At 29.2% G+C, this 24,553-nt stretch overlaps 1 protein-coding gene across 1 annotated transcript; it reads left to right on the forward strand.

Annotated features, from left to right (window-relative positions):
• Positions 1–11,146: 11,146 nt before the first annotated feature.
• On the forward strand, positions 11,147–24,117 carry LOC129966352 (visual system homeobox 2-like). Its single transcript, XM_056080774.1, has 5 exons — positions 11,147–11,186; positions 12,324–12,521; positions 14,063–14,287; positions 21,307–21,473; positions 23,893–24,117. Exons 2-5 carry the CDS (start codon positions 12,443–12,445, stop codon positions 24,115–24,117), a joined length of 696 nt encoding a protein of 231 aa, XP_055936749.1. The 5' UTR covers positions 11,147–11,186; positions 12,324–12,442.
• Positions 24,118–24,553: the final 436 nt, after the last annotated feature.

A 24,553-nucleotide genomic window follows, 5' to 3' on the forward strand; every position in this document is an offset into this window, starting at 1 on the left:
TGATATGTTCTTTCATTTGATTTACCTGAACATTTTACTCAAAGTGCGTTTAAGTTTTAGAAAATTATTTTAAGGACTGACATGTTTTCAGATTCTCATATGGTCCGGGGGGGACATAAATGCATATAAATTGCATTTATTGCCTAACAAATTTTGCAGTTAACGATACAAACTGCATCAAAATAATTAATTTATAATTTATTTTGCATTTTATTTAAAATTATATTGAAACTAAAATTTATTTTAAACTAATGCTATTGAAAACATATATTGATGTCAACCCTCAATAAAAATGTTTTCCAATTTATGTGTGTAAAAATATTTGCAATTTAAAAACTTCCTATATAGGATTAGCGGTATGCGATGCGCGAGGATAGAACCTGGGACCTTTTGGTTCGCAGTCCAGTAACATAACCATTATGCAAAAGCAATTGCTCCTGCAGCGTAGTTGTTAACTGGCTTATATGCTATTCACCACATAGGGATAATCTTTTTAATTGTTTAAAAAAATACTTTGTTTCGGAGGATGGAGAGGTACAGAAACTTGTATTGCCTATAGGGTGGGTTTAATCCGGCGCAGTTTAGATTATAAATGTACAAGAGAAAAGTAAATTTTATTTAAACAAAATTGCAGCGCAATTTAAGATATCAAAATGCACTTGAAAGACTTTGAGAATCTTTAAACCCATACAAAATATTGAATAAACAGAGAATATGACAAGTCGGGTATTCAAATTAACAAAAAAAAAAAAAAAAAACTAACAATCTATTGCTTATTCTGTCCTATTCAGGATTATAATTTTTTTCAAACAAATAATGGAAAATTTTCAAAACATATTTAATTACTTTCTAAACATGATGTAACAATCACGAATCATGTTGGAAGATCTAAAAAGTAGAGTCTAGGGAATTATTTTTTAAATCACACAAAATCAAATTATTCCTAAGGTCTCTTATAATATTACCAAATATGCAACCAATAATGTGAAAAAAAAATCAATCTTAGACTGCATGCTAAATGCAAGCCATTGTAAATAGTAATCTATAATTGTTTGATATGTTAAAGTGAATGTAAATTTTCAAGATTTCGTTCAAGTTCTCAGCACTATTGCAAAATGATTCTCTAGTAACATATCATTAGAGCATTTATGAAAGTTTACTTCTCTGCCAAGACTGGTTAGACTATGTCGTGAAAGGTATTGGAAACAGCGTTCAAAGACACATTTCAAGTATGAACCTCAAAGCGTCTAATTTGCTTTGTTCTCATTAATTAAATTTAGTAAAATGACACTTTGATATGATTTATAAGACTATTAATTTTTCAATTCATTTAAGAAATTTATACATTTTTAATTTTTTATATAAATGAAGAAAATATTTCTTAATTTCAAACGTTAAGTTATTATTCAAACCTTCAGATAACACTTGAAAAATCTCAGAATAGATGTCCTATATCTTCGAATATATAACATCAAAGCATTTAAGAAGCTGTAATTCACATCAGTGGAAGGCCAGATATCGATCATAAAGCTGACTTTGGCAACAATAGCTTGGATTTATCTTAATAAAAATCGACTTTTAATGCAGTTTAGTCATGTGATAGGAAATCATCAATTACGTTAATATTACGAAAATATTACAAAATAAAATATAAAGAAATAAATCTTCCATACAATAATTAATTCTTGGAATCAAATTCATCAAAGATTGTAGGAATGATGAAAAAATTCAAAGATTTTGTAAATTATGAGATATTTTTCACAGAAAAATGCAGAATTCGTTGGCATTCAAAACTAAACATAGTATAAAAAAGTATAAAACCACAAAAAAAAATTTTTAAGTAAGGAAAAAGAAAGAAATCAGATTGAACAAAGAAAGATAAATTTGAAATTCGGAGTCATTTGGGGTAAAATTCTATATCACTTAATAAAATAAAATAAAACTTTTAGTGTTTTGTTTCATTTAAATAATATTCATGCTATGAAGCAAAAGTAAACAAAAGTGCCAAAACCTGAAAAAAATCCTTGTTTAAAATTATAATAGTTTTCCTTTTTATATATATAATCATCTAATCCGATGATGTTTTTCGAGAATGTACTGACTTACTGATTCAAGAAAATTAAATATCAAAAAATATTTGAAATGTTTGTAGATTATGTGCAATTTCTGCAGTGAATTGCAGCATCCACGAAAAATATAATTTCAGATTATATGCTTGGAATGCTTATATGACCAGTGATAAATTTCCAGTTAGGCAGATTAGGCAATTGCCAATGGCCGCTAGACTGAGAGGCAGTTGAAACCTAGGTTTATTTTAAAACTTTATATTCTTAGTTACCAAATAAATAAATATAAATTCTATAAATAATGAAATATTAAGGTAATATTAAAGTTTTATCAAGCATAATTCGACAGGTTCCTATAAATACGTTAACTTAAATATTTATAAACCAAACATCTTCGTCAATAATATTGTGTACAAACGAAGATGCCAGGAGGAATTTAGTCCTGATAGACAAAATAAAAACAAATGTATTTTCACAAAGTTAAGAAATGAAAAGTATTCGCCTAAAAAAATCATTAGCATGTTGAAAATATTATGAAATATGAGACTAATTTTACAATTTTATTAAAGAGGGACCTCACAATTGTACTGTTTAGGGTCACAAAATATTTAAATGTGCCACTGTGTATGACGCATGAGCACAATGCTTAAGAGATTAAAGAAAAATAAGATAAAAACTACAATTAGTTAACTAAAGAAATAAAACTAATCTTTTTATATTTCTACAGAATATTAAAATTTTTTTCCTGAAACATTTGACTCTTGATTTTTTTAAGAAAAGAATTAAAAAGAAATAGTTGAACGAAAAATGAGACAAAAACTGCAATGAGTTTTTTTTAAAAAAGTAGTCTCCGAAAGAAGCACTTAATCAAATTTGAAAAAAAGTGTAAATTCTTGGAAATTTCATTATGAATTTCAGAATTTTATTAAATCCTACTTTTGACAAAAGGAGGAAAAAGCTTTAAAAGAAATTAAAATTAACTAAGAATTATTTGAGATTCACTATGTCACAAGAATATTTATGCGAACTGCCAATAATTTCATTTGAGAATACCAGTGGGAGTAGGAAAACCTGCAGACTTCGAAATTTCCTCGCATATTTCTCAGTTAAAGCTTACTCCCCCCCCCCCTTCTTGCATAAAATTATGGACTTTGGATAAGGCGCAAATGCTTTATGTATAATTAGGGAATAGTAGTTACAAAAAAAAATATTTGGCGAGAATTCAACATTTTTACTACGTCTATCGAATACGTATTTTGAACGCTCTTTTGCCTGCTGAATAAAATGAACATTTGAGACGCAACTACATAATATTCTGCATCTCATTGTTTGTGCGTTACTTCGTTTACATGCATGTGAAAGTAAAACCGTTCTCAGATTTGGTTCAAAATTTGCGCTGTGTACTAAATTTTATCGATCATTTTGGATTTATCGAGTTCACTTGTAATCGAACAACTTGCTAACCAGATTTGCTGTCAATGAATTTCTTTTGAAACTTTATAGAAATCTACAAATTCGGTCATTAATCCATATGCCCAATTTAATCTGTAGTGGATTGAATTGAGTGAGGATAGAACCTGTGACCTTGTGGTTCGCAGCCCAGTAACATGATCACAATACAAATGCAATCGCTCGGGTAGCGTAGCTGTTAACTGCTTTCACCACAGACTCTCCCTCCAGTGAGTCAAACGATATGGCTGCTGAGTGATGATGTATTAGCTGTTGATTCTAATGTGCCTGTGCCCATTTGAGTAGCGCAAAGCGTTATGGCGAGCGTGTGTGGGTGAGTGGTTGCTGATGCTGTTGCTGCGTCAAGTGAGTCTGACGACTTTGGGTTGCTGCGGCCTTTTTGTCTGGCTGCGTCAAGTGAGTCTGACGACTTTGGTTTGCTGAGGGTAGATAGCGCCACAATATCTGTACGAGGGTTGAGGGATCACATCCGGGTCACTAATGTGGCGGATTGAATTGAGTGAGGATAGAACCTGGGGCCTTGTGGTTCGCAGCCCATTAACATGACCACAATACAAAAGCAATTGTTCAGGTAGCGTAGCTGTTAACTGGCTTATAAGCTTTCACCACAAATCTATCTAACTCAAAGCATTTTTAAGTTATCGCGCTCACAGACAGACATAATACTCAAAATGTGTTTTTCCAACTCAGAGAGATCTGAAACGTAGAGAGTCGCATCCTTATTTTTTAACGTTTACAATCTTTCCTCTAAAATTCATTACGAGAAAATGAAAATGAATAATTTTGTCGATGTAAAAGATATCATTCGCGAGTTTCTAATATCGAAAGTTAGAGAGGTAAATTTGGAAAAAAAAATTTACTTTTATGCATTATATAGCCGGATTTTCTTCGAAAAATTTGTTATAATTTGAGTTGCTTTTGCATCCTTATTATTTTATCAATATTATACTCTTCTACGATGTATATATTTTATAAAAATATTTATATATTAAACGTTTTTTAGTTATAAATTTTAATTTTGTTGCATTAATTTTTGAAACAATATTTATTTCATTTTTAAATTTTAATACCAATTTTTCTCAAATGCATTTATGATTTTTATGCAAAGAAAGAAAAGAAATAATTTTTCTCTAATTATTTTAAGAAACTAATAAGTGGCACTTTAATTGTGTTTTCTTTACTTTATTATTTGTGGAGGGGAAAATTATTGTTAGTCATTTTGTCAAAAGGAAAAGCCGTAACAGAAATTCTCTTCAAGTGTAAAATTTCAAAAATCGGACCTTTTCATGTGTCTTCTTTTATATGTTAGAAATTTTTTTAAGTTTTTTTTCCCTACCAAGTATTAGATAAATACATACCTACCAAAGAAGAACTGCTAACTGAGTGTTTCTATTATATTTTCATGATAGTGATCGAGCATTGGTAAGCATTTAATCCAGTCGGTAATTCATTCCTAGTAAACAATTGAATCATTTTAAGGCTTTACGGGATTATTTCCATGCTGGCAAGGATAGAGGTATTTCTACACAATAATCGATTAATCTTTCATACTGATTAGACACTGTTTCATATTGATTGACTCATCTGTAAGATCACTCTGAAATCATACTAAAAGCTACTTTCTACAGACTTCTAATTTCGGAATTTCTGCACAAATTGCTACAGATCAAAGAAGGCAGTCAACGTTTATCGAACTCCATTAAAATACTTTAGATCTAATGCATATACGAGTATTACTACAGTTTATCATTTATAAATAAATGGTGCCATTTAACGTGAACATCGTTCCATCAAAACTTCACTTGGATGCCATCATACAAATTAATATGATACCATTTATTTTGCTTTAATTATTTTCTGTCTTAAGACAAAAGTATAGCATATTCAACAATAAAATATATGCCATGCCATTAAATTTGCCGGTGTTTTTTTTTTTTTTTTTTTTTTTTTGACAAAGGAAATAAAATTTTCATAATTCACACATCAGTTTTAATAAAAATCGTGAATCATCTCTCTGATACTGATTATTTAAAATACTTCTTTTGGTTTGGCCCAATGTCATTGCAAATTTGCATTCCAAATTATACTTTTCCAATAGAGCTAATGACCACCTGGCAGGACGATTAGATCAAATCAGATCTTCCTGAAAGAGTTGTTATATGTCATACTCTGGAGGTCGTGGAATGAAGGATTCTCTCTAATGGTCTCTGATTTATCTTTTTCATTAATCCTGGTATTGGGTAAAGTGGATCGCGGCAGCAAGCATCCACATTCGCGTAACAATGGCTAGGATGAGGAAGAATTTGCATATCCATTATTTCAAAATAGTTGTCTCAGAACACTAGTTGAATCTCTAGAAATATTGGTTATATTTAATTTCAGATAAATCGTTTAAATATAACTTCATGTACATAATTCCGTGAAACTGATGGTTATTAAACACGTGTTATTTTCATTTTCTGACTAAAGTTTTGTTTATTGTATACATAAGTCTTTCTAATGGAGTCCAATCAATAACATCAGAGTGCTTTAAAATCGAAACTCTCTTGTTCATCTAAATTCTAAAATTCTGCTGCATTGTAACTTCACTTTTTTATTCATATTATAAGCTATATAGATATTAAACAGGATGTTTCTTATTCATTTTTCAACCATAGAAGAAAATCCAACGATGAAATATTTGATGAAATAATGAAAATGGCTCGAATTTCAGGATAATGATGCAATCTTGGCAGATGGGAAATTTTTTTTTTAATTGTCAAAGTCAGTAAAAATTCACTATTCACTATTAAATTAGTATCATTAATTTTTTTTAAAAAAATTTGAAATGGTGTAAAATTTCTTTTTGTACAATAATGTTTTCGGAAATTATTGTGGAAAAACTTCAAAATTCAACTTCATTTTCAATCAATAAAAATTCTAATTAAAATATTTAAAAAAATATGTTTTGAAATGCACATCTTCATTCTCCAAAGTATATATGTGCTAAATTGTTGAATATCTAAAGGTCTAGTTTGTACACCACACTCACACAAACTCTTTATTATAAGTAAAGATAGAAATAAAAATCGATACAGAAATTTGAAATTCCAATGCAACGCATGACTGCAAATAAACTGATTTACAAAATCGTTTTCCATTTAAATAAAATTTAAAGGAATCAACAGAAAAATTGTTTCCAATCACGAATTTCCTTTTATAATATAAAGCAATATTTATCATACATTGTATTATCACTTATGGCACTTTATAAGCCAGTTGAAATCTGTCTGCAATTTAAACCGAGACAAGCGTCTCTTGTTTTTTCAGTAATGCCAACTAGGGCCAAAAGTTCGACTTAGCTACTTCAAACGTCACATTCGCTTGCACAACTCCTTTTTACAGGAGTATACATTCACACGCCTCACAGATAGAATACAGAAGACCACCAATGCCTGAACCCGGGAAGCCCAGATCACGGGGAAGACGCGCTCCCCCTATGCTAAGACGCCGCTATTTATCACACGTAAAAACAAAAAGCAACTATTGCACCTTATGCAAACGATATACACAAATAAATCAACTACATATTAAACAAAAATAAATTAATTCATATATTAACTATATTCATCATAATTCATATTTTTAAAAGTACTAAACATTAAACAACTTTCCAAATTATTTATAAAAATCTTCTCTTTATAATAGGCCCATTTTGACTTTAAATCACTGATTATAAACAGGACGTAATTGCTTGGGTTTAAAAAGTTAGGCTAATGAATATACTTTTTACTAATGATAAAATGTTTTGTTATGGTTATTATTCTAAAATCATTAAAATAATGTTCACGTTGGCCATCTTGATGTAAAACATAAATATCGGAAGAATGCCTATAACTATACTAATTTGGAAATATAAAAAATAAATATATTCTGTGAAAAGACCAGCTGTTAAAAACATAATCGAAGTTAATATTACAATGAAAGAAGCGAAACCTTTTAAAAACAATGAAATCACAGGCTTAATTATTTCGTATATTTTTGTATTGATTGATCAATTATGTGAAATAGCAATTACATTCTGTATTTTCTGTATAATTACCGTAAAATGAATTACGATTTCCAAATAGAGCCATAGGAAATTGCTAAAAGCACGCTTTCGTTCAATAATTCTCTCTTCAGAAATCATCGACTTGCCCGCCATGTTTGGTCAAAAAGTGCAACGAGTCTTTTTGAAATACTTAATAGATGAAATTGTTATCATTCTTTTGAAAAAAATCCTTCAGAATTTTTGTAACGTACAATTCTTGTATATATATATATATATATATATTGCTTTTTCAGTTTATCTATATAGGTAACTTTCATAAAATAATGGGATTTTACAAACAAAAATATTTTTTATAACTAACTATTAGAATAAGTATGTTCAACTTCCGTATGGAAGGCTAAGCAGTGAAGTATAGTGGCCAGAACAACATGCATAGCGTATGTGTTGCGAATCCTCTATTCAAGGAGTGGTTTTTGCTTTATTTTTTTTACTTATGTATTTATATTTGATATTTTTGCTTTGTAAGTTTATCTGTATATGTGTTTTTCTAGAAAAAACACGATTTTACACACACACAAAAAAGCATTTTTTTTTATAACTAACTATCAGAGCCTTTTTCTATCTGCTCTCATGCTAACAATGTCATATATTGCCAACTCGGGTCCGATTTCACCAGGGTAATATAAGTAGTGATAGATAAACCTGTAAAATGAATACTGTGATAGAGCAGATTATTTCAAATGCTTGTTTAACTAAGTCCATTCATGATTCTTTTTATTTAAATGACCAGTTCATGTGTAGGTAAGAATTAAAAATATCCATATGTAATCAGTATATGATTTTTATCTAAATATTTTCTCTGAAAAAAAAAAACCCATGCTTTTACAAAAAAAAAAAAAAAAAAAAAAAAAAAAAAAAAAAATGACGAGGCGAAGTTTGGTTTTTCCAGATATTATTTGAGTAATAGGGATACCCATATGAAGTACTGCGTCTTAAATATCGATAAATATCGATACTATCTAAGTGAAGGCTATAGAGTGATCGACAATATGTAGTCAGAAGTCAGTTATGCGTTGCTTTCTTTGGAGAAAAATTGTGATTTCATTTTCTCAGCGGTATTCAAAAGCTAAGAAAACATAATATGAAAACATTCTGTTACAAACCTGCAATTTTGCTTCAGATCACGAATAGTGTCATCATAAGAAAAACCATTTTACAGTAATCTGTAATGAATGCTGTCGGATGTCGAGCCAGTGATCCCAGAGCTTGGCGATAAACTTCGCAACCATTTGGCGATTTGGCGACAAAATGGATAATGCTCGAAACTTCGAGAATTTTGTCAATCCGTCCATTAGAAACTGAGAAACGCCTGATTGATCTAGAAGATTCTAAGCCCGCCTCCCAGGAACTATAAAAGACCGGCACTCTCAAGCTGTGTGTGTCATCGAGAGTCGTCGGCGTGAATTGCAATCGGAATTGCCGACAAGTAACGAGTCTTCGAGAGGATAGCGAAGAAACAGCGGAGTACCAACGTTGTGTGAAGAGAGAGCTGAACTGCTGTGTGCCGAATTCTGTTGTTTACTGTGGAAACAGCATCGTATCTTTTGTGTAGTAGCCAGTTGTGAGATGTAGTGAAGCGGCAGCTAAAGCGAGGAGACAGCGAGAAGTTCAGTCATTTCGAAGAGACCGTACAGCGAAGCTCCGAGGATCCCCTCTTCTGCTGGATTCTGTCTGGCCGTTTCGTGTTCTGTGGACGATTACTACTTGTGGACTACTGTCTGCTGTAGTGTGCTGCTGTGTGCTGTCCTGTGTTCATCTCGGCTCTAAATATTTATCGTCTATGTATTCGTCTTCTTTGTGTTTGTCTTTTCGTGTGTAAATAAAAGTCATTGTTTTCTACTGTGGACTGCTGATTGTGTTCTCACACCATACACCCATTATCAAATGAACCCGATGGTGAGGAAAATCCGTAACAACACCAAAAACATAATAGGAAAATTTCAAAGAGTTATGTATCGGTAAAATCCTCATAAGGATTTTTAAAGATTAATTTGTGATTAAAGACTGTTTTTTTTTTTCTTTTCTTCTTATTTATTTATTTAAGGAAAGCTCCACCTATGAAGATTAAATTGTTCTACTTACAGCTAAGGCTCTGTTTTTCCTTGCGTAATTTTTTTAAGTCTTCAAACTAACTTCCATAGCGGGAATGAATATGGATAACCATTAGTAATCGAAACTCAACTGGAAAAAGAATACTCTAATTTAAAGGCGAAATAAGGCATAGCAATTCATTTCGAAAATTCTTAGTGTCAGAGACTATTATAGCTATTATATTAGCAAACAAATCTGTACAATGCTGCTATGATGGCCAGCAATTTTGGACGGCATTCAAATTAACAAGCTATGCCGTAAGAGTATAGCACTGTATTGCGTGATAATAAGTTTATAAATGACCCTATTATATTGAATCTCATTACTCTGATTACAAAAATGAACAAGCTAAAACGAAATATTCAGATATCAAAAAATATCTTGTAAAATTTGAAGCGAAAACAGAATTATCCTGACTCCGAATTTCCTCTTTTGACTAAGAATTTCGAGTTTTTATTCTGTTTTGAGGAATGCTTGGAATACTTAAAATCATTAATGCACTCAAAATTGATCGGGAAAATATATAAAATATTATTTAATATTCAGACATTAACAAAAACAAAAATAATTTGATTCTAAATTCTTTCATGTAAACAAGAATGACTTTTGAAGTGATCTACATATTGTTTGGATTCTGAAACTCTCCCCGCTTTTGCGCATGCCTTAAGATGAATTTAATTCATCAAAATAAGGCTGAGAGAAAAGATGAAAGGAGGAGATGTTTACATTTAATAATAAAATAAACTCGGATTACTCGAAGACTGACTTAAAATAATAAAAGAATAAAATAATAAACGAATAAAACACGATATTCACATACACGTGGAAAAAAAATTGAACAAAAAAGTATCTAATAGAGCGAAAATCAAGGTCAAAGAAGGAAGAATTCTGGAAATGCTCTAATTCTTCCGTATCTATCCCCTTAATGAAATAGAATCGTCGAAAAGTGGTCGTCTCAGAATACAGAAACAAACAGTAGAATACTAGAAATCAGTAACATAATCAAAATTGATAATAAAAACAAATATTCATAATGAATTAAAATGTAACCCTCACACCTCACTAAATCATTGGAAATTATATCAGTAGAAATATTTTATCTCCTGTTATTCTAGTGTGGCCAACAATGTCTTCTGAAGTAGTCTGTCTAAAATATTCCAAAATCACTAACATGCGAAGAATTTGCATTATTAATATTTTTTCGATACCTGTGATTTCCTTACTAAATGGTTTGAAATAATTAGAAGTTCATTTATGTTTTAATATATGCAGCACAACTCTTTCCGAACTAAATTATACCACAATACAAAATTTGTAATTTAAGCAGCACTGGTAGCTTTAAATGATTTCTACACGAAATCCGAACCCTACAATCAGATACTTCTGTGACTTCTAATTTACGATGGCATTCATTAAACGTCATTCCACTCAGCAGCACACATTACACTCAACATAACATGACACTCAAGGTAAGATGATTCTTTATTTTACATCAATTTCTTCCATAAGTTTCGGATAAGAAATTAAAAAGCACAAAGTCTATGCACACTTTTTTTTATACTAAAAGGGGTGGTGTCTTAGTACGATATAGCCTTCGAAACTAGAAGGGGCGGTATTCTCAACTTAATTCCAGCAAAGATAAATCGTATTTGTGTGCCTGGTGGACGTTGAATCCAGAGATGATTATGAGTTAATCTCCTTCTGATATGGGTTGGAAGTTACGAGAGGGAAGTGATGGCTTAAATGTTATCCTCATTATTTGACCACGGTTTAAAATTACGATGCAGTATTATGATAGTTATCGTGTTACTTTAAAACTATGCATTAATCTAATTGAAATAAAATAATCTAGATGTAAAAAGTGTATTAAGTTTACAATTACGAGACATTAAATAATTCTTCAGAAAATTTTCATCTCAAATTTATTAGTATATTCTTTTGTCATAAGTATGAAGTTTTACAGCTAGTATTTAACAAAAGTATATATTTAATAAAATACTTTTATTAAATAGCTAGTATTTAATAAAAGTATAAAAGTATATAACCGAATATATTTTGTTAAGAAAATGAAAATTAAAAGTATTGCCAGCAGTTTTATTTTAAAATTACTTTTGAAAAGTTTAATAAATAATTGAATAATAAGATTAATTATTTAATACATTTTTGATTTTAAAAAGGGGTTTTTCTAAAAAGATTTTCAAAAAATAGATAATTTTAATCAAAAAAATTTAATTAAAAAGTTTAAAAGGTAAGCATGATATTATTTTTTAACATTACATGCTTATATTTATATAAGGTTACATAAACTCTGTTTAAAGCAGTTATTGCAGGAAAAGGTTAAATCAATTTTATATTCTTATTTTACTTATGCGCAGTCATTAAACTTTACATAATTGTTTCATCATTTAAATACTATCATATAAATACTATAAAACATCAACAATTAATCAATTTTTTTCGAATTACACTCTGAGTAAATCTTCCATTTATCTTGCATTTGCATCCATGATCTTTTTGTTTCTTAAAATGAATAATTACTGGTAATCTTTTTAAGATATATTTTTAAAAAATGTGTTCGAATCAGTTATTTTTGGAAACTTTTTCAGCAAATTCAGCTATTACTTTTGAGAAGTTACAAAACTTCAAATTAGAATAAGTCTACTGAAGACGTCAGCTTCTTTGGAAGTTTCTGTAAAGCATAAATATCGGATCTGAAAAGAATATAATGAATAGAATCGATTGTGAAGAACAAACGACTTCTGCTTGTTCCCATAAACAAAAAATGAAAGGGACTGAACTCAAAGGTAAGCTAAATACTATACATTATGCAATTCTGTAAGAATATTCATTAATGAATTGTTTTAAAAGTTAATATTGTACTATTAAGACCCCAATGTTACATTTTATTTAATAAATTCATGCATAGTTGATTTCTTCCCTCAAAAAAAATCTCTTTAAGATTCGGAAGGAGACAGAAAAATGAATCCAATACAAAATCTTTGAAAGCGATTTTTTTCTCGTCCAAATTCAAGATGTCTTTATCGATATTCTTAATATATATATTTTCAGTTTAATAAAATCATTTCTGTTTCGGCCTAAGATAACTACAGTTAGCTTCACCAGCGAAATTTTCCTGGATTTTTTTCGAAAATAGCACCAAAATAGTTCATTAAATCAGTCCCCATAGTAAGGCAAGTGTAAAGTAAATCTAACGTTCTCTATTTCCCCATAAATAATCAAAATATTATTTCCTTATTAATAATTCTATCATAATTTTTTAAATAAATAATTATAACAAATTTCATGACGTTACAGCTTTTTGCGTTTGTCTAAGCTAGTTTAATAAATTTTATTCTTTCCCTTAAGCTTAAAAGTTATAATTGCTATTCCAAATTATGATGTGGAGGTGCTTGTGACCACTTTGTCACACCGTGGAACTCCGAAACATTACGACATTGCCACTTCCGTAATTAAAATTTCTTTCTTTTTTTGGGTTGAAAAAATTAAACAGTGAATATGTCACATTAGAAATCTGTTCTGGTTGAAGTAACTCATTCTGGTTGAAGGAATTCACAATTGTAATATAATTCTACTTCAAAATCGCTTCTCTCAACTTGACCTTTTTTTTTTTTTTTTTTTTTTTTTTTTTTTTTTTTTACCCTTGTGCTATTATGGGAATATCAGAGATGATACAGAAGCATAAAAAAGTACAAAGTTTTACATGCTAGTGTCCTCCTCCTGTGTGTACATAAATGTTTCCAAACAGAACTGTCTATGCAAATTATTTTTTTTAAATATATTTCTGAATTTTTCAGTATCTAAAAGTTAAGATATGATGAAACTTTTTTATTTTACCACGCAAATAATTTCCTCAATTAAGATTCTTTTTAAAAAGGAGCGAATTTAACAGTTGAGTGAGTGTATGTGTGTGTGTGTGTGTGTGTGTGTGTGTGTGTGTGTGTGTGTGTGTGTGTGTGTGTGTGTGTGTGTGTGTGTGTACATAATTTAGGAAGCGCAAAGCTTGTAGAAGTTAGTGCCCAGCGGGATAATGCAGAGGGTAGCGGCAAAAATATTAGTGAAATTTAGAATTTCCAAAGAAATTCGATTTTAAAATATTTGCATTTTATATAATTGCATGGTACTTAATCCGTAATTTTATTGTAACAAAGAGATACTTACAGTACAATTTCATTCGGTTTGTGTAAGTGAATAAGTTATATCGTAATTGATATTTTTTATGAGAGATATGAAATTTGGAGATTTTTCGGTAGAAATAAAACCATAGTATTTATTTAGATTTTTTAATTATTCCTTATATAACACAAATATAAATTTCTTTCGGCAGAATTTGCACTTTCAGCAAAGACAATCAGAGTACAGGATTACTGGAAAAGTTATTTATCGACAATAAATCCATTTTATACTGCTCCTTATCAATTGCCAATATGGTCACCAATGAATGGAAATGCCTCAAATTATAATCTTCAGCCACCATGCAGGCCACCAGAAGAAGAATATTTCAAACTGCCGGGAAAGCGCAGATGCAACTGCAAAATTAATAAAATCAAAGGTAAGAAAACTTTGTTTTTGTGAGAAACAATGTGGAATGTTGAAAAGAGAATTGATTCACCTGACGTTGAAGTCAAGTTACTAAAATAACTATAGACACTTTTGCGTTTTGATATGTCTTTCAGACAAGATATGCAGTAATTCCTAAAATTAAATTAAAACGATATGCTTGGTGTTTCCCTTTGAATTAGTTCTAATCATTTATTATCCAGAATTTTCATATCTTTACCGGGGGGGAATAAGATATGGACAGTTTCACTATCCATTAATAAATAATGAGTTAACTAAAGAAAATATATTTAAATGTCCCAAATTGAACCAAAAAATTTTAATTACGATTTTGCACCACATACTCGTATATCAAGTAAGTGAAGACTAAGAAGTGCAACTGCATTAGGAGTTTCTATTCTCCTGTTCGAAGAATTTAAGGAGAAATCATTGCAATTATCAAAGATTCTACCTTGAGATGATTTTGACTCTTTCAATACTTAAAGGTCCCAAACATCCGCTCACTAAAACAGTGAAGCGAGCGTGCTACATTTCTGATTATAACTGCAGAATTTCTTCCCTCTTTCACTAAGTGTGGTTGACTGAATATCCAAGGTGCATGATTTCATTAGAGACACCCGCCTCTTTGAGTTTGGGAGACATTTGTTTATAGCCAGCCATCCCTCTACGACAGAACAAAGCTTTATAAACAGGATGACCAATTACACCAGCCTGCAAAAAAAAGAATTTTTTTTTTGTTTGTAAAATTTTAATTGATTTATATCAGCAATGATGATGTCATTCCAAAATGCAAACTAAATTTTATGTAACACGTAAGGATTTTTTACAAATGATGATGACAAAATTAACAAAATGCAGTATAATGCATACAGTTGCAACTGTAGTTACTATTAACTAAACACAATAATGCTGTTCATTTACAATATTATGATAACTTTTGTGTTTTTCTTGAAGTCAAGAAGCTTCTTTTGCTGGTTTTTCGTTTATGGTCCACATCACTGTCTCTTTTTAAAGTCCAACAGTAATCGGCCATCATGTTAACATCCCACCGTCCTTGATATCTGCGTTCCATCTCCTTTATATCCTGGTGGAATCTTTCACCTTGCTCGTCACTCATTTTCTCTAAATTGTCTGGGAAGTATTCCAAATATGAATGAAGGAAGTGAATTTTAATGCTCATATTGCACCCCAAAAGATGATAAGTACGTAATAACTCAGTTACAAGTTCTTTGTAATTTTCTTTTGTTTCATTTCCCAAAACCCCTTCTACGACATCTTTAAATGCAACCCAAGCCTGCTTCTCTCTATTTGTCATACATTGTTCAAAACTGGAATCTTTAACTAATTTCTTTATTTGCGTTCCATCAAATATACCTTCTTTAATTTTAGCGCTAGACAATTTTGGGAACTTCGATATAAGATACTCAAAACATTTTCCACCTTTATCCAAAGCTTTCACAAACTGCTTTATGAGTTCCAATTTTATGTGAAGTGGGGGCAATAAAATATTTTGTGGATCTATTAAATATTCATTTAAAATATTCTTCTTACCAGAAATCCATTCTTGTCTCTTCGGCCATATTTTTTTTTATTCAATGACTTGCTCTGTCCCTGCTATCCCATTCACAAATAAAGCACGGAAATTTAGTAAATCCACTTTGTTGCCCGAGAAGCAGACCTATAACCTTTAAGTCACCACATATTACCCACTTGTGTTCAGCGTATTTTATTTTAGTGAGAAGCATCTCCATACTTTCATATGTTTTTTTCATGAAAACGGAATGTGCAACTGGAACTGATGCAAGTTTAGATTCGTTATGCTATAAAACTGCTTTTAGACTCCTCTTTGAGGAATCTATAAATAGTCGCCAATCATTCGGATTATAAGGAATATTATCTTCTAATTCATGTAACAAACCAGGTATGTCAGCACAATAAACCAAGAAGTTATCAGATTTGAAAAATGATAAAAATTGCTTTTCTCGATTCCTGTACCAACTAAACGACGTATGTGTCGTTAATAAATTTTTCTCTTTTAACCGAGAGCCTAATAATTCTGCATTTTCTTTAGTTAAACCTAAATGACAAATTAAGTCATTTCATTCGGCTTTATTAAATTTTTCAGGTACTTCATTTTTCACGGTGGAATCCAACTGCCATCTATGCTTTGAATTTTAAAATAAAAGGTTTTTTTAAATATAATTATAAGTATTTATTCAATATAAATATATTATTTAATTTCAATGAAGTAAGAGGTTTTCAGAATTTATTTAAACAAATAAACATACATACTTTATTAATTTATCCTATTCAAATCTCAAAAAATCTATGTATTTTTACTTATTTAAAAAATTTACATTTCAAAAAAAACTGTACGTGATACGTAAAAACTGATATTATTTTTGAAATACATAAAAAAAACAACTATCACTTTTAAAACAAGAAAGGCTGATGTTATTAGTATATTAAATATTTAGACAAACCAGTAGTCTATTCTCCAGTGTCTATGGAGATATCCGACCCCTTCCCTTTCTCTAGGGACGTCAGAACAATAGTGTGCCGGTAGTGCACAATCGTGTGCTCTAGGTTAATCACTCTCGAAAACTCAAAGAATCTCTAAACACGCATTTGTTAAACAGCCATCAGATTAGCGGAGTGCAGTTCTTTGTATCAATCCATTAAGAAAACGGGGAGCCACTAGAAGTTTTCAAGAGGCTAGGGAATTTTTCATTCTTTGAAGGAAACACTCAGATGTTCCAACATTCTGAGGTACATAAACTCGAATGATCTCGTTATCGAGAGAGTTAACGAATCTCCTCAATTAAAATCACCCGGACTCCTAAAAAGACCATTTTTGGACTTGCCTGAGTATGAAATTTGATCTGTCAATTGAGTTTCGGCAAGTTATCTTTATACTAAAATTGCAAATTTATGTCTAATTATGAAGATGATAACGGAAGATCTATCGATCATCCAAATGAATGTGAGCACAGTAATCAAGAATTGTAGCAATTCACTGGTCGGAAAATAGGTATAAAATTTATTTCGAGTCATAATTCCTTGTCAAATTGATTAAGAACTGCAATTGATAGTACTGATGTAATTGATAGTACTGATAGTATAATTGATAGTACTCATATGTGTTTAAAAATAATAATTAAAAAATTTAACAGGCTGAATAAGTGAGATTTAGTACTTGAGCCTCACTTTAAAATTATTAAGACTGTACTACATTTCACTTCTGAACCCGATATGTTAAAAAAATTTTAAATGCATACTAGATTATCTTCATTCAATGCATGAAAAATCTACATATAAAATTATCTGTTTTATGAAAGTACGACAGAAGTGAAGGTTATAACACTTCTTCTGATTTTAAAATGCAGTTGTTTCTAATATGTTACGCTATTGCTTCTTTTGTACAAACTATTTTAATGAAACATTAATTTCAATCTTCAACTGCTCAACTTAACAGCTAAAAAAATAAAATCTTTCTAAACGCTTTTAAAAAGTTTTACATATTTCATGCTTTCAAGGGTTTAAATTTATAATCGATTTTCATACTTCCCGCTCTATAGCTAGAGTTTCTAGACACTAGAGTTTCGATTTCTTTTTTTCTTTTTTTTTCATTCTGCATTTTTATTTATTTAATGGTATTTTAAGTATGAATTTAAATCTTTTACAGATTCTTCTCAGAATTAATCAAAAATAACATTTGCCTTTCCTAAATATACTTTGCCAATAATGATATATGCTAAGGTCAGAAGCTGGATTTCTTTATTTTTTACGTTTCATTATTTTTTTTGTATTAATATCAATAACAATTCGGATAACAAAAACGAAAAATATATCTACAACTTTAATAGTGACTTTTATCCACAACTTTGGTTACCCTACCAGAATTCTTATGTTTTTGTATTATCATTCATGATATATTTAATATCCGTTCAGAATTCTTACGGATTTTTGTATTCTTATTGGAAAATGTGATTAAATATGTTAAAATATGAAAATACGATTAAAAACAGAAAAAAAATTACATCAAAAATATAGTATCGTTGGAAAGATAATTTTTTAATTCTAAGATGATATTAAAAAAATTGTACTATAATATTTTCGGAAATTATCGAACAAAAATGCCAACATTTTTTTAATTAAAATTCTAATCAAAAATTCCTCAAAGGGGCGCCTTTCATCTTCTAAAAAATGATTTGCCAAATAGGGAGGTGTAACTCAAACAATCTGGTCTGTAGCGAGTCAACACACATACATTTATCTTTGCTAATAGTAGAGATTTTAAATGCAATTAAGAACTTGAAATAATACCAGCAACCGGCAGCCGGATAAGCAGCTGGAAGTGGTTTCATTATATTTTTTACATAATATTCATGATATTCAAATAAACAACTAAAAATGCAATCAATGAAGTCATTATCTTACTTTTTACATCAGCCAATACATAAATTCTTTTATCATGTTATCTTTAAAAGAATTCGCCTTGTTCTTGAGAAAAAAAGAACAATTAACACGAATGAGTGCTCTTCGAATGAAATGTCAATGTCCCCAGCAAATTTATCTTAATACTTTTAATAAATCAATAGCGGGAGCGTATAAAAAATGACGTTTCGCTTTAGAATATTTATTATTTTTAGATTTTTGGCACAGAAGAATCCAAATCGATTACGGATAGTGAGCGTGAAAATGTCAGAGTGGGGTATAAAAATAAGCCACAATTTCCACTCAGCTTAATGAATTAAATGGCAAGAGGCTGCTGCATAAACTGGGAACGAGATTGTTAACGCCGATGGATTTCGGAAAGGTCAAACGATAGAACTGAACATAAACACGTTAAAAATAGCAATAATAATAGAACGTGCATTATGTATGATAGCAGAAAATTGCAACCGTGTGTTCTAAAATATTGAAATGATTTCTGTGCAAAAGTGGAAGCGTTATAGAAATAGTTCACTAATAAACAGTTGCGCTTCGTTGCGGAAACATAAACTAACTGAAGCGTTTTGCTCAGCTAATTTGTGTGACATCGAAATCATTGCAATATGAATAAAATAATTACTTAGTAGATGTGGTCGAGTGTCACTCGTGCATAATATAATCGTAGTTTTTGAAAAGTACAATTAAATAATTCATAAACATCATACTTCAAAACAAATGTTTAGCTGAACTCATGGAATATCTCAAGTATTTTGTTTTCTTAGTTGAATTTAAACGATACTATATACTTTAAATGGAATTTTCGACTAATAATATTAATACTAACTACTAATAAAAAAAATGTGTGTGTGTGTTGGCACCAGACAATCTGATCTACAGCTGAAATTTACAAAAAAAAAAAACTTTTCCATTAATAATAGTTTTATTTACTTACAATTTTTTCATAATTTTAATATGTATTTAAAAATATTTGATACATGTTTTAGAAGTATATTTTAAGTATATATTATCTCGAATTCCAGAATTATACCGTGTACATATATCTAAAATTCGTAGGGAAACTCCAAGCTAGTTTCAAAAGCAAAATCTTTTTATATACTCATAAATTTAAAAACCTATTTAATCCTATGCTATTTCTCAATATCTGAAATTTATAATCAAATAAGGTCCAAGAATCGATGACTTAAATTCACAACTTCCTTAATTGTTGTTTGAATTTTTAATTCTGACTGAATTCTAATCCTTAAATATTAGAATATGTCGTGAAGTTACAGAAAACCTTCACAATATGGATAACAGCTTTCAAGTTTGATTCGTAAAAAATCCCTTTGATATTCAAGTATATATGTACCAAATTTAGTTCCCTGGATCAAACGCTCTGGCTTGTAAAGCGTTAGCATACATAATCTCCTTTATACTATATTATTATCATTATTTATTTATTTATTTATATTATTTATAGTAGTTATTATATATATGAGGGTAAATAAGTAGTCCCAAGAATAAACGCACTACAATGAAGCTTATAATCAATGCTGTATCGTGCAACTTAACCATGAGTATGCATATAACCTATGCAGCATTGCACAGTGGTGACATCCGGTATAGTTTTGCATTTTTTATTTAAAATAATTTAATTATTATTCAATAAAAGAAAATACAAATTTGATTTGATGCAAGTAACTTTTAGCAAAGAAAGTACAATCAACCAGCTTTTGATTTTTAATTCATTCTACTTAAGAAATAAACTTCAAAAACGAAAAGTTTTTTTTCTGCATTCCTTACTCTAATTTATAAAGACTTACTCAACTATAGTAAACAATAAAAAAAATCACAAAACTGTAATAATAAAAGAGATGCACATGGAGGACATTACTTTTATATTAATCAAAGAAGTAGAATCAATAACATAGTACTATTTAATTAATTTTTATTTTTCAAAAAATTGTTTTTCCTTTTTTTAAAATCATATTTAAATTTTAAGCTAGCAAAAAAACATCTGCAATGTAAAAAAGTTTAATATTTCATTTCTACCGTTTCTAAAAAAGAAGGAAATACTTATTTCTGATAGGGCAAAGAAAAAAACAGAATCCGCTTCTTTATTGCGCATGTGCAGTGGCAGAAACTGGCAATGAAAAAAACCGCAATATTCCTTACGACATTTTCTATCTGTACGAAGAAAAACCTTCGCAGCATTTCATCTAAATAACGAAAGTTGTAAACGACATGTTACTAACTTGTTGATGGGTTTAATAGCTTACATGTAAATTTTACTTATTTGTAAATGTAAACATTAAATATTTAATGTTACATAGGTTATAATACATAATGTTGTTATAGGTTACATGTAAAATTTACTCATTAAATATTTAGTGATAATATTATGATGAACATGGAAGATGCTACAATATCTTAAAGCCTAATCACGTGCCGCTCCTGATTACAATGACACATTAAAGCTCATTAATTATTTCGTATTCTTTCCTTCTATTATTTTTAATGAGTAAAACACATTTCTGGATTTTTTTTAAATTTATTGTTTTGTCTTTTATATTTCAGAATCTATTGGCAAAGATGAAAAGCCAAGATTCAGAAGATGCAGAACAAGATTTACGAAACAGCAGGTGGCAACACTCGAAAAAGTATTTTCTGAAATACAGTATCCATCCGTTAGCGTGAGAGAGAAGGTAGCGACCGAAACGAAGCTCTCGGAAGCAAGAGTTCAGGTGTGGAAATGATTGTTTAGGGTCATTAGCAAGATGCAATTACTGCTAGGTTTTAATTAGTACCATGGGAAGCAACAGAAATTAAAAGCCTTGAGGGAATATTTCGCTAATGCAGTTTCACGTGCCAATTTGTGAAGCTATAATTGCATATTTTACAGCTATAAAATTACTTACCATTATTTCCACAAAGTTCAATCTCCCTCGAAGGAATTAGTTTAAAGAATGAGAATATTAGTTAAAATTTATTATGGCGTTCGAAATTCTGGATTCGATTATTATGAGATAATTTCTTTGAAGTTAAGAAATAAATTTATGTTAAATTTAATGCATCAAGAAATTGTTTTAGTCGTGCGTTATTTACATTCTTTCTTTAAAATGGTTCTTTGAAATAAAAGAAAAGTAATATTTAAAGGTTTTATATTTGTATTCATTTGAGGAATAATATAAATAAAGTTTTAAAAGAAACATTTTGAATATTTTTATAAGAGCAGAAAATATGTTTTGAGATAAAATTTGGAAGTTTAAACAAAAATTATAAAAGAATGTGAAGCTGCTATAAATAATACCTTCACTAGTAGTAGTAAATCATACTTTCAGATTAGTACTTTCATACATTTAATACATTACATTAGTACTTTCATACATTTTATACATTGCATTAGTATTTTCATATATTTTATACATTACATTAGTACTTTCATCATGCTCATAATATAATTTCATTTTTTATGAATAGTTCAATAGTTTTTAATTTTCTTATTGTAATGTTTTCATGATTTTACGATTTTTACTTTAATCTTACTTTAATTAAATTTTTATTTTAATTTTGGATAAAAAAAATTACTTTTTACTCTTTAATACGCTAATAAAATTCTGTTCTTTTTACAACGCTGAAAATATTTCTTTGAATGTTTTAATGAATAAAATCTTTCATAAAAACGAAAATCTTTGATTGAGTTATACATATTTAATTAAAATTGTTTTTCCAAGTTATCATCTTGTAACCAGGATCAAAAGCAATCATGAATGGTCTTTTATCCCAATCCTGAATCTCTTGTTTGAGACGAATGTCTAATTTAGCTTGTGGATGTTTCATAACTCGGACAGTTTTATTTGCAAAGGAAAAGAACTTTATTTTATTTAAAATATAAATCAATAACATTTTATTAAATATGATTAACAGGACTTAGAAATAGATCCTGTTAATCATACCATTCAGGTCCTGTTAATCATTTAGTAAAATGTCTCAAAGGATGATTGACAGAATTTCAATTTAATAAAAAATTTAGAAATCCTATTTTTTCAATAGTAAATTTATTTTTTCAAACAATAAAATTTTTAAAGCCACATAGAGCATGTTTCCAATCAGGAAAACATTGCTATTTCTAATGGTTCTGCAATTAATTATTGGACCATGATTAGAGTAAAATGATTGTTTATTAAACAGATTCACTGAATTGTGAATCTTTTATCTAAAATCTAAATACTGATTTTTAAAAATTTAAAATTTTTTTATATAGTCCACTATTTCAATTCATTTTTTTTATTAAAATATTTTTCAGACACTAACATTTTCAATCTTTTGCAAATAAACATAATCGATTTATGAAGATTTGAATTTCATAATTTTCAACCAATCAAATACTTTGATTGCTGGACCTTCCATATAAAGGCCATTGAAATTATCTAATGTTAAAAATAGCAATTTTTAAAATTCTATTATTCAATCAATTTTCGTTGCAAAAGTAAAGAACTGTGAAAACATTAACGTTTCAATATTTTTAACTAGAAGAACTAATAAAGCCTGAGACTGTATTAAAATTTAGAATTCTTAATTTTTCTAGCAGTATATTTATGAATTCGAATAAAATAAAATATAATTATTTACGTCGTTAAGAATATCTTTTCAACAGGAAAAATATACCTATTTCTAATGGTTCATTAATTAATTATTGGGTCGTGATTGGAATGGAGCTATGGTCTATTGTACAGACTAGTTCTTATACACACACACACACACACACACACACACATATATATATATATATATATATATATATATATATATATATATATATATATATATATATATATATAAACAGCGGCAGTAATTTTCCCAAAACTTTCTCGCATATTTTCTAATAAGCTTGACATAAGCAAGTCAGTTCTTTTTTCAAATATTGATTAATTAATTAGATTTGTCCATTCATTTCTATTTGGTCGCCAAAGTCGCAAAATCCGTCGCCATGTCGCCAAGCTCTATTTGGCCAGTTTATATTGTAATTCTATCATATGTATATACATATTTATATTAATTATAATTATTTAATAAAAAGTAACCAAAAGAATTTTTTTTGTTGACCTATATAGTAATTGACTTAAAATTTTTTTTTATATATTACTTGTTCTGTTTTTTTAGGTGTGGTTTTCCAATCGGCGAGCAAAATGGCGTCGAGAGAACGATATCAAGTGGATGACTCAGAAGCATAACCAGAGAACAACTGATTCACATCAAGAGTTCAAAAGAAATTCCAGAGCTCACTTTCATGGCATCAATTCTAAAATTCTTTACGCTCAGAATCTGGTACCAGTTGATGCTCTTAACGGAATTCTCCATTTGCACCCTATGCTGAAATTTTCTTAAATGGAAAATCAAGAAATCTATGTTTGATTATTCTTTTAAACTTTCACTATTCGTTTAAAAGATATAGATGTCTGATTTTAATATCTTATTTATTATTTTAGAGATATTTTTATTTTATTTTAGGGGACAATATTTCAATTGAAGGCGAAATAAATGTTAGGAAATTATAAATTCTTTGAATAATTATATGAAATAGTCCTAAAAATCATCTGAATTATTAAAATTATCTGAAATATCTTAATTATTTTTTTTTTGAAATTGAAATCGTCGAACTAAAGCACATTTGTAAGTAAAAAAAAAAAAAAAAAATGTCAGTCTACAAACTATTATTTAATGCTGATATTTCTGCCAAGGGAAATAATAAGGTACCACTGTCGTAAATAACATAATAAGATACTTTTAGGATTTTATTAAAACCGTAAACTGTGTTAGAGTA

This window comes from Argiope bruennichi, chromosome 4, assembly GCF_947563725.1.
Source record: "Argiope bruennichi chromosome 4, qqArgBrue1.1, whole genome shotgun sequence".
NCBI classification, from domain to species: Eukaryota; Metazoa; Arthropoda; class Arachnida; order Araneae; family Araneidae; genus Argiope; species Argiope bruennichi.

Coding starts and splice junctions, on each gene's coding strand:
- LOC129966352 (XM_056080774.1), top strand. CDS start 12,443: ATGAATAGAATCGATTGTGAAGAACAAACGACTTCTGCTTGTTCCCAT. Junction 12,522..14,062: donor GAAAGGGACTGAACTCAAAG/GTAAGCTAAATA, acceptor TTCTTTCGGCAG/AATTTGCACTTTCAGCAAAG. Junction 14,288..21,306: donor CAAAATTAATAAAATCAAAG/GTAAGAAAACTT, acceptor TTTATATTTCAG/AATCTATTGGCAAAGATGAA.